Genomic DNA, 11,860 nt, shown 5'->3' with positions numbered 1-11,860 from the left:
ACTCTACTTGAGTATAGTACTCCTACGACGTATCGCGGAGGCGATCGTGCCCGTGTCAAACAGCCGCGGCGCCTCTCCTCTCCTCTCTCCTGTTCTCGGTTTTCTCCTCCTCGTTCGGGAGGCGGAAAGGGGGCGGACGGAGGAGGGATCGATCGTCCCGTCCCTCGTTCTCGTTGGGTGATCGCGGGCGGCCATGGGAAAGAAGATCCAGTACGCGGTGGTGGCGCGGGGCGCCGCGGTGCTGGCGGAGCACGGCGCGGGGGGCACCACCACCAACGCGGGCGCCGTCGCGCGGCAGATCCTCGAGCGCCTCCACGCCGCCGGCGGAGGCGACGCCGCCGACTGCCGCGTCTCCTACACCCAGGGCCTCTACGTCTTCCACGTCATGCGCGCCGACGGCCTCACCGCGCTCTGCATGACCGACGACGACGCCACCGCCGCGTCAGGACGTAAGTCACCGTACTACTAGTACATTACAACCATCATCGCCATGGATATATTGATTGATGGAATTCATCGATCACCGTCCTCTTCCTCCGGCCCATTAATTTTCAAAAAATGCATCGCCGCCTACCTATGGTGAATTGAATTCGTGCGAAGTGTAGATGAGCCGGCCGGAATAATTCCCGTGTGGACGAGGCACCTCATCTTCATCGATAATTAAGTCTCGCGGCCGGATCTGGGGCGGGTTTTGTGGATGTGATTGCAACAACAACAGATCGACAAGCCATGTGGTGGACACATGTGTGGGTGGAGTGCTAAGGCTGTCCGTACTGATTAGTATCATGTATATGATATTATTACATCTGTAATGCATAGTATCATCATAGATTAATAGTATTTCACATGAATTTATTACTGTCACGCAAGACACATAGTAACACATGCAAGAAAACGTGCCCGACGGCCTTCGGGGACAAAACTGCACATCCGCCATGGAAAACAGGGCAAACCCCCGACGTGGCATTGATGCGGCTACGAAGGGCGACATGGACCAAAAACATGTCCGACGGGGACACGGACAAAAAATGCAATATTTATTATGATACAAGTATCATGATATGATACTCAATACTCCCTTTCTTAACTTAATTCTATGACAACTCATCAAAATGGTCTAGTTGGCATGCGTGATAAGCTATGATACTACCATTACGAGAGCCTAATGCGGAGATTGATCCATTGGGTTTGCAACTTGTTTGATCATGCTAATTATTAATTGCCAAATTCCCACCTATTTTACATTGCATTCTACGTCCAGCATTGGGACTAATAAACACTTCATTTATCACTTGACCAAAAGATGATGTGGTATCACTTGCTATTTGGCACTGAAATTTCAACGGATGGTGCAAAAAAGATTAATTCCTAGTCGACTTGGTCTGGATGATAACTATATTCTCATTTCGTGATGTTAACATTGATAGCAATAATAATCCATCGTTCTTTGCAAGAACTTTTTGTTGATAACTCTACCTTCCTCTATGTTGCAGGACGGATTCCCTTCGCGTTTCTTGAAGACATCCATGGAAAGTTTGTCAAGACGTATGGTCGTGCAGCTCTCACGGCTCTTGCTTACGCGATGAACGACGAGTTCTCGAGGGTTTTGAGCAAGCAAATGGACTACTACTCAAACGACCCCAACGCCGATTGCATAACCCGCATGAAGGGTGAAATGGATCAGGTATCGCCTTATGTTGTTTCTCTTATATATCCTTCCCTTTCAGCAAATACAATCTTTAGCGCAATTTAATTGTGTGATCCTCATCTTATGTAACAAGAGAGCCCATGCTCACTTACGGTTAGTTGATAAGGATGTGAAATTTATGGAATTAATGTGAACCCTGTTACATTCCTTACTCTTACTCTGGACTTCAGTAGCCCCAAATATTTCTCTCGTAATTCAGCGGCTGTTTGTTGAGTTGTTGTTCCCTTGCAGGTGAGGAGTATTATGATTGATAACATCGACAAGGTGCTCGAGAGAGGCGATCGTCTGGAGATGTTAGTCGACAAGACCACAACTATGCAAGGAAACACGATGCGGTTCAAGCGGCAAGCTCACCGTTTCAGGAACACTGTGTGGTGGAGAAATGTGAAGCTCACGTAAGCAAATATCCTTTGTACTACTAGTTTTTGGTCGTACGCTTCAATTATAAACTTGAGTTTTCAAGTTCTCGCTTCCATTATTAATTTTCAATGAGTTTATATATACACACTAAAACTAATTAAATGCATACTACTCCCTTCATTTTTAAATATAAGACTTTTTACAGATTCCAATACGAACTATATACGGATGTATATAGACATATTTAGAGTGTAAATTCAATCATTTTGATCCATATGTAGTTTGTAATGGATTCTCTAAAAAGGGTTATATTTAGGAACGGAGGGAGTAATAACAATTAAATGGGCATAGTTGTCGCGCGACTCCAAACTTGTGCCTCTTGAGATTAATTAAAGAGGCGACCCCCAACGATTAAAATTCCTGCAGATAGCTAATCCCTCCGTTAATAGCACATGGTATTTTAAAGTCTCGGCGCGCAACATTGACTAGAGCCTTTGAATGTCAGTAAAAAAAGTAGATCATTGTATTGAGAAAACGTTTTTCATTAACAATCCAATGTCGCTGTTTTTACTTAAACAGTCTAGTCACTTTTTTTTGCATCTAGTTACTAGAGGCGCCGAATCTGTGGCAGGGAGAACGCGCGTGCTCAAAGAATTTCTTCTTAGATGCTTCTCTTACCAATGAGCAACAATTTTACCTTCAGCAGTAAAATTTTACTCTTGTTAGCTTGTTCGTTTGTGTTGCAGAGCCGCGGTGATCCTCATCCTACTGGCGATCATATACATTGTGCTGGCCTACATGTGCCACGGCTTCACCCTGCCCTCCTGCGTCCGCTAATAAACCTTCTCTGTGTCCATACGAGGCTCTGATCTGTCCCAGGTTTTCCCTGTAAGAGCATGTAGCTCCATTGCTGCAGCTTTCTCTCTTGTATAAAGTGGAAATGATTTGATTGATTGCACCGGGCGATTGTTTTGCTCTTGTTGGACTCCAACTCTCCAAACATCGTGAAACAGAGGACCTATACATTTCCTGCACGTACGATGGGGGTCAAGGGGTCGGTTTTCCTGGTTGATGATTTTTTTCTTGTCATGAGCGAAAGAGTTTTTAATTGTATAAGTTAAGAACGCAAAGTGGCTGGCTGGAGGTAAACTGCCCTCACCGCTTGCCACGTGCCTTGGCACCAATGTCCACCACGACTTTCTTAGGCTGGTCGTAATGGGAGTATCATAAGCGGTATATGTATGCCAACTATTTTTTTTGGAAGATATGAAACACAATTAAATAAGAAAAGAGATGATGTGGTATCTTATTATGATACCGTATCATATCAAATGTTGTACTACTTTGTGTCATGCATGACAATTAATAAGCAAACCTAAGATATTAATTTATGATACTATGCATTACAGAAATAATATTATACACTAGTATCATATGTATGATACTAGTATATGACTCACCCCATTAAGACCAGCCTTATCCAACGGGGAGTGTCACTCCATCACCCATTTTCTCCATCCCATCTTCTTCTTTCTTGCTCCGTGCATTGTGCATGGCCTCGCGACCCACTCCGCTGCTTGTTGCTCCACCGTTGCATGTTGCAGCAAGACTTACAGCCACCGGGGCTACTTCCCATCCTGGCCGCCGACGCTGCTTCTCATCCCGGGCACCGGTGTTGCAAAGCCAGAGGGATGCCTCCTCGTGGATCTCGCCATGGCGGCCAAGCTACGGCAGGAGTGTTGACAAGCTGCTGCCAAGGCCGGCGGTGGAGCTGTGTTGCAGCATGATGCTACAATGACACTACTGTCACGCCGACGGTGGCGCTGCATTGCAGCAGGAGGCGACGGGCTGCTGCCATGGCCAGCGGCGGAGCTGGGTTGCAGCATGCGACGATATGACGGCGTTGTTGCCACGGCGATGACAGAGTTGCGTTGCAGCAGGAGTGGCGAGGAGCTGCTGCCATGTCTGATGATGGAGCTGCGTTGGAGCACGTGATGCTGCGACGACACTGCTGCCATGGCGGACGGTGGAGCTACGTTGCAACAGGAAGAGGCAATGAGTTGCTGCCATGGCCGACGGCGGAGCTGTGTTGCAGCACGTGATGCCACGACAACGCAACCATTGGTTGCTGGAAGCCGATGTGCAAGGCGTCGTCGGAGCTGTGAGTTGATGTTGTCATGGGCATCACCGGAGCTACAGTGGTCTTGCGTGCGGGAGTATGAGGCGAGGGATGTGCTGCTCGAGGAGAACGAATCAGACACCTGTAATCTGTGATCCGACGGTTCCAGTGGCGGTTTAAAACTGGCTCAAATTATCCAGTTGATTTGTAGCGCTCGCTTATACAAAATCCTTTTGCATCGTAAAGAAAAGGGAGAGGCGATAGAGTGCTGCTCTTGGCGGTATCTCTCAGACCAGCTGCTCTGGGCCGGGCTTTCTTGCCCTCTGTGTTAATCAGCCCAGGTAGCATGCCCATGTACGGCCATTTGTCGCTTGCTCGCCCGCCGAGTCGCCGCTTGGCTGGGCTTGCGCCGTAACATTTAGTAGAGTTTACAGGTGGAGAGAGTGGTTTATAAGGGCAACTCCGTAGTGCATTTGCTCTGCGCGTGTTCATTCGGATCCAAATACGCGGCTGCAAAGCCAAATCTCGTCCGCTTGTTGTCTATGTGGACAGATTTTTCCAAATTTGCGTTTGAATTGTGTCCATACAGATGTGCGTCCTCCCCACGGTTATAGTCGATGCCGTCACCTACCTCGGCTCCGCAGGACAGCATCCAGAGTTTACACATCTTTTTAAATAGCAAGCGTGCGGGGGCGGTTTCATCCATTTCTCTTCCCAACTCCGGTGCACATCTTGCCGCGCATGCTCTCTCACCGTCTGACACAAATCCTAGTCGCCATGGGGTTCTTCAACAAGGGAAAGGGCAAGGCCAAGCACGACGACAAGGCGGGCTCATCACGTGGGCCGGCTAGCTTCACTTTGTTGCCATGGGGGAGGGCTAGCCGACCACGCGACTGACTGTACATCCCCATGCACCGTGTGTAGTGCCACTGGAGTACCGCGTCCCGCTGCCGTGGTCGGATACCAACCTCCCGCATAGCTGCCTGGCACCTCGACCCCCACCGCATTCCGCTGCCGGCCATGACACAGTTCGAGCAGGCGCGTGTGGAGGAGATCCGCAAGCGGTGTGCTCTCCTCACGACAGAGTAGCGCCACGACCCGGCGTATGCGCCAGACACCCCGAACTAGGATGTGTGGTTCGCCACCGAGCATGACATGCGCCACCGCGGCATCGTCCAGATCGACACCTGCCCTCCACCTTCGACATGGGTGGTGAGGCAGGAGAACGCGGAGGTTGATGCCGCGTACCATGCGACATTGCAAGAGACCTTGGAGCGCACTATCGAGGAGTCGTAGCGCGAGGAAGATGTCTGTTGGCCTGGCCGTAAGGAGGCGCTCCAGCTGTCGGCGGCCGGCGACTTCGTTTACCACCACCACTAGCTCATTCACAGATTGCAACAATGTATTCCCCCTTGGTTTGTATCATACGAGAGGGGCTGCGCGACACCCAATGATTTTCCCAAATATTAATCAATTCCCCTATTCCAACACGCCATATGTGCCCTCTCTTGAACATATTTAGACCGGCCACAATACTTTTGCCAAGTGAAACTAGACCCATTTTTTGAACCCGTTTTTAGCTACAAGCAATTTGGGAAATACTTCGCTTTCAAAACTTGTGCATAAAGGGAATCAAGAGTAGAAACAAATCTCTTGGACTGTTTTGCAAGCATTGTTATGTTATGCTCCAAATTCAAGTATAAAGAGAAAAACTAACTTCTAACGAGCGAGCGGAGCGAGACCCGTCGCTGGTACGGATCAATATTTGACCGAGGTCACCTGTGTTATATATACCTCTTGTAAACCGCCGCATGGGATAAGTTGAATCGGTTATAAATCCCCAGAGTTTGTAACCTCCCCCATATAGTGAAGTTTGGCTGGCTGGCCCCCATGGTTTCTCCCCCTTCGTGTTGGAGGGGTTTTCCACGTTAGATCTCGTGTCTCCTGCTTGTTTTCGTTCTTCCTCGTGTTGATTTGCCTATCATATCTCTAACAAGCATTGCTAAGTTGAAAGAATGTAAATCATGAAAGTCCATACATCCATCTCTATTAGGAATGCACATCCTCCACCATGCCATCCAGTACATACGTTTTGTATTCTCAGAATATCCCCACCAAAACTCAGCCATTGCATTAGTCATTTCCTTGCAAAGTTTCTTTGGAATATTAAACACATACATGGCAAAAACACAGATTGCTTGTATGACTACTTTCAATAAGATTTCCTTTCCTCCCATTGACAGATTTTTTCTCTCCAATTATTCAGCCTGGCAATGACCCTTTCTAACAGATGATTAAAACTATCGGTTCATGCCCGTTTGTAACGTGCTTGTTCAGAAAAGTTTGAAAAGGCCAGGAAATTTTTATTGGGAGGGTGAAAAAACCAAGGCGAGGAGATGGTGATGGAAGGTGAGACAAAAATAAACCAGACAGAATAAAACCGTGGAACGAAAGCTACCAAGTCCCCCTATACGAGTAGAGATAAACATCTTGCTCTTTCATTCGCAAAGAAAAAAACACCTCTCTATTTTTATTAACTATTTGCCGCATAAGCAAACTTGTTTTGAGGTGTGTTATGTTACTAGCTAAATTACTCCCATTATGGCCAACCTTATACAAGTTCCAACTTGTGGCATGTGAAATGTAGCAAGTTGAGAGTTTAAGGAAAACAAACTGTGAATTTATCTCATCCAATCCACATGCAAACATCAATGCCTAAAAATATTTCACAAACAAATAGTCAGATACTCATCTCGTCCAATCCTTTCCTAGTCCATGACTGCATGCAATCAAATACTCAGATACTCCATCTATACTGGTGCATTAGGCACATTACGAAAACCAAATAATTCCAAAATGTTTGAGCGTGGTGCATTAACTTCCACCTTATTCCTTGTTTCTTATCACAAACAAAGGACGTGGGGCATGTATGCTTATAATGACTTGAAACTACCTAGCATGACATGTAGTGGTCAGCTCATTGCATTCAATGGTATTAATTAAAAATAAACATCAAGTTCTCTCGTTTTCCCCTCCACCTTGATCCCGGTGTGCACGACTGGTACACCGGTACGGATGGAATAGTTAATTACTCATGTAGTTAATTAGGCTAGTCATAGTGGGGGTAACTTAGATAGTAACTTAACACATCCCAATACAAATTTGCTTATGTGGCAAGTATTTAATGAGGAAAGAGGTGCTTGTGGTAACATAATACTCCCTCCGTCCGGGTTTATTGGGCCCGTAAGCCAAAACTCAGAGACCAAGGCAAAGCATTAAAACTAATGACGTTTGATTTCTGAGCGGGACAACAACCAATCAGATTTTAAAGTAGTTATGGCGTGTAGCCGGTTGCACGTTTCCCCTTCCTATGTATTCCCTCCGTCCGGGTTTATTAGACCCGTAAGCCAACTAGCCGTGTATGCTTTTCTAAGGCCCCCTCGATCCCACTTCACCGGATATGCGTTCGATTGGTTAAACTTTCTCGTAATTAGTTGCATGCGAAGAAGCGCAGAAACCGGCTGCATGCAATAACTGCTGCTAGCGCTAAACATGGCACGTGATTGGCTACATAGGAAGGGGAAATGTGCAACCGGCTGCACGCCATAACTATTTTAAAATCTGATTGGTTGCTGTCCCGCTCGGAAATCAAACATCATTAGCTTTAATGTTTTGCCTTGGTCTCTGAGTTTTGGCTTACGGGCCCAATAAACCCGGACGGAGGAGTGCTTGTCCGTCTGGCGTGCTGCCTAACCAACACTACAAAACTCGTATTCGGCTCCGTCCCTAGCCTCATGCACACTAACCTCACATTTGCGGCAGAAAGCTTGATTGTACGGAAGCGGTGCATGGATTACTTCGGCCATTACATCACCGGTATGCCCCCTACCATGACGAATCTCGTCCTCCGCTTCACCGGGCTGAGAAGATGGATGTTGCCCGCTCCACCGGCCAAGCCATTGCTCAATCTCAAAAAGCTCCTTGTCGCCGATCTGCCTGCGAACTGGGACATCACATGGCCACGCCGCCTCCTGTTGGCCGCACCATCACTCGAGGTCCTGCACATCCATGTGCCTTGCTCGGAGGAGGAGCCAAATTACGGGAGCATGAGACTGAGCTCACTCGAGGCGCTTCAGCGCCATCACCACCTCAAGGAGCTGGCCATTACTGGATTCTTGCAGCGCCACATATGGTTTTTGAAGTATGTTATGAACGTGTGCACATCGTTGCAACGTGTTATCCTACTCCAGGATGATGGTCATGTTCGATACAATGGACTTTGGGATTGGGAGATGGTCGGGCAGCAAGCATGTCCTTGGAGCAATGATGATGAAATGGTCGTGAGGAGAATAATCCAATCTGGGTGCAAGCCTCTTGTTGAACTCAGCATGGGATGATCTTCGCGGGCTTGGCATTGCAGACTTGGAGAGAGTTGGAAGGGATATTCGGCTTCGCTGGCCAAGGTTTTGAAACGACCACACGATAGGCCTTGGGTGGGATCAAATCTTGTGATGAGGCAGATATGGAACTTTTTTGGGCCTCTATTTCAACTGTGAAACGGAAGGAAGGTGGCATGAAGCTAGATGGGTAGGGAGCCATGCAATACCTCGTCCGGATCGCCACCAAGAAGTGAAGGACGGTTTATTTCAAGCTTCAGGGCGAGGCTTGGCTGCGCGCGGTGGCAAAAATTAGCACCATTGAGCAACTCCGGTAATTTGTTTATCTTTAGGGAGTGCTCGCCACCACCAACCTACATCCTGGTCATGATGATCCCACCACCTAGAATTGACGGCCAATGGTGTTTACTCGGCAGCCTTGACATATAATGTTCGACGCTTCCATGCTTTGGAACGCGCACACAACGCCTAAATGCAAAATGTTCATCTGGCTTGTGCTTCATGGGCGCATCCTCACTGTTGATATGCTCGCGGTTCGGGGGCGGGAGCATGACCCCACATGCCAACTGTGCCTCCGTGCTCCGGAAACTGCGTCACATTTGTGCAAACCATTCTCTGTTGCGGTAACAAACCGTGTCCACTGAGGAGAGCATCTTATTGCAGTTAGGCATTCTTGGTTAGACACACTCTTCTTTTGTTGTCTTGTTGGTTAGACACACTCTTCTTTTGTTGTCTTGTTGGTTAGACACTCTTCTTTTGTTTTCTTGTTGGTTAGACACTTTCTTCTTTTGTTGTCTTGTCTTAACAACGTGAGATCAATGATATGCTGGAACGGTTGCAGCAGGTACAAAAAAAAACTGAATTCCACATAAATGCTTATAGGTACAAAAAGGATTTCAATATAAAACTTTGGCCACATTATCAGCCATTGTTCTTTTCTTTTTGCGGGTGAAAAAACGGTATTACTATCACAATGTTCTTACAATCCTCAAACACCCAAGTCCATAACCATGGGAGGACCTGAACCGATCCACGTCATGGTTCTACCTTCAGTTCTACCAAAACTAGCCAGACAATCACTAGCCTTATTTTAACTACGAATAACATGAGTAATACAAGTTTCTCGAAGACTTAACAAATACTTGATTTCCTTCACCAGAGATGCATAGACGGATCTGTCTTCTTCGCGCTTCTGGATCATGCCAACCTACGTGATAGCAATGGTAAGACAAACAAACGATGATTGAATTTGAATTATGAGCTGTGTCGGTGCAAAAATAAAAGAAAGATGCTAAAAAATGGCGTTGTGCTTAACGGTTGACACTAAAAATGAATTGAAAAAAGGACATGTGTGTCCATTGTGTTTGTACCTTGTTTCATTTTACAACTAGAGAAAAAAAATACACCCATCTAATCCAACCCTACATGTAAAGGTGAGTGTCCTAATATCCATCATCAAACCTGCAGGCAGAAAAACAAAACATAAATGAGAATAAAGAAACACTGAAAAAAACTGATATTTCAAAAAGAAAACACTGAATACTGAAGAACTGGAGATAGAGAGTAAACAGGACTAAATAAACAAGACAGAACGGTGGCTGAATAGTAAGATGACTGAAGAAACATTGAAAAATATAGGATTGCACACAGAGAAGAGCAGAGTGTTTATTTCTCTATTTGCAGATAGAGAAAAACAGAGTGTTTATTTCCCTATTTGCAGATGGAGAAAAACAGAGTGTTTATATTCAGACTGAAAAATATAGGATTGCAGACAGAGAAAAGCATAGGAGTGTTACAGTCTCTATTTGCTAAATAAACACAACACTTGGACTGAACATAGAAAGACATGAGCAAAGAGTGTGTTCATTTAGAGCTGAACGAGCAAACGCCCTCTAATCGATGGCAAAAGTGTGTCTACATCCATCATCAAATCTTCCTTCTCACACAGATCCAACCAATAAAAGATACAGATAAGTGTCCAATACTGAGAACGGCATAGGGACAAATACATACCCAAGAAGAAATATAGACTGGAGACTGAGGGGCAAAATAACTGATGAAAGACATACAAACGGAAAAAATACTGAGAAAATAACCAAAAATGAGAAGACATAAAAACGTGACTGATGAAACAAAATGAAGAATGAGAGACCGAGCACTGATGAAAGATAACTAGACAAGGCAAAAATAATGAAATGCAAGGCAAAGATGATGAAGAATTAGTGAACAAATAACTAAAGATGAGAAGACATAAAGAAGGTGAGTATACTATATTCAGTTTATAGTCTCCTTATTGTCGTTGTTTGTCTGCAGTTTCGTATTCTCACTCATATAACTGAATGATAAAATGAAATTTAGTCTAGGTAATTTTGCCTTTAACCCAAACAAGTTGTGGTATGCTAGAGCTGAAACCCATAAGATCTCACAACCAACTCATGGTTCAGGCACATGGATAGCTAGCTTCCACGCCCCTGGACAGTTCTTTGGTGATGAAAAAAAGTAAGCCACTCTTATGGAGATGAAACCAGAAGATTCTGGAAAGTTAGATATTGCACTTTAATAGTTTTGGAACAGGGCATCTTGAAAGAGAAGGGACAAAAAATCAATCCTAATGCTACTGAGCCAAAATAGTACAATAATGCATGGCCCAACTCAAAAAGGGGGAAATAAATTTACTAAATAAATGACACGTGTATAACACTAATTAAGCATCCAAGAGGATGTCTAACTATCTTAGTTACATCAACAAGTTCCTTAGGAGGCATTGCGAAACCAACCTACGTGAGCAACTGAAACTGAGAAAACACGGATGAAACTACAGATCTGAACTCCCCAATCAACGGCATTGCAACTCCGCAAGCACAGAATCAAAACAACAGCAAATCATCCTTGATGCCATAAACATAGAGGAAATGTGGGTGCAGAAACCAACCTCCTACGGTGATGCCGGCAGCTCCTGACCGTCTCACCCGGCTCCTGCTCGCCATGTCGCATCTCTCTCCACCGCTCTTAAAAGTTAAGAGATCGGTCATGGAGACCGGAGACAAACACCCAGTAACGGGAAGAAATACAGATGGTGAGGGCCGACTTGAAGGTGCCCAGCCTGTAGGCCGGCGCCCACTCGAGGAACGGGAAAGCAATACCGGAGCGCTGTCGCTAGGCGCCGCCCGACACCTCGCCCCCGCACCACGACGCAGAACAGATCGTCTGGGAAGAAGGTCAGCTCCCGCCGTCCATCTAGCCCTCTCTCCACTGCTCTTCTATCCCTACTGCTAA

The 11,860-nt window shown here is 46.0% G+C and overlaps 1 protein-coding gene across 1 annotated transcript; it reads left to right on the top strand.

Annotated features, from left to right (window-relative positions):
* The first annotated feature begins 7 nt into the window (after nucleotides 1–7).
* LOC125512902 (vesicle-associated membrane protein 711-like) lies at nucleotides 8–3,331 on the top strand. Its single transcript, XM_048677968.1, has 4 exons — nucleotides 8–449; nucleotides 1,494–1,684; nucleotides 1,940–2,103; nucleotides 2,815–3,331. The coding sequence occupies exons 1-4, from the start codon at nucleotides 194–196 to the stop codon at nucleotides 2,903–2,905; spliced, it is 702 nt and encodes a 233-aa protein (XP_048533925.1). The 5' UTR covers nucleotides 8–193; the 3' UTR covers nucleotides 2,906–3,331.
* The last annotated feature ends 8,529 nt before the right edge of the window (nucleotides 3,332–11,860 follow it).

Source organism: Triticum urartu, chromosome 6 (genome assembly GCF_003073215.2).
Source record: "Triticum urartu cultivar G1812 chromosome 6, Tu2.1, whole genome shotgun sequence".
Taxonomy (NCBI): Eukaryota; Viridiplantae; Streptophyta; class Magnoliopsida; order Poales; family Poaceae; genus Triticum; species Triticum urartu.
The sequence above is the reverse complement of the archived record's forward strand: the minus strand, read 5'-3'. Positions and strand labels throughout refer to the sequence as shown.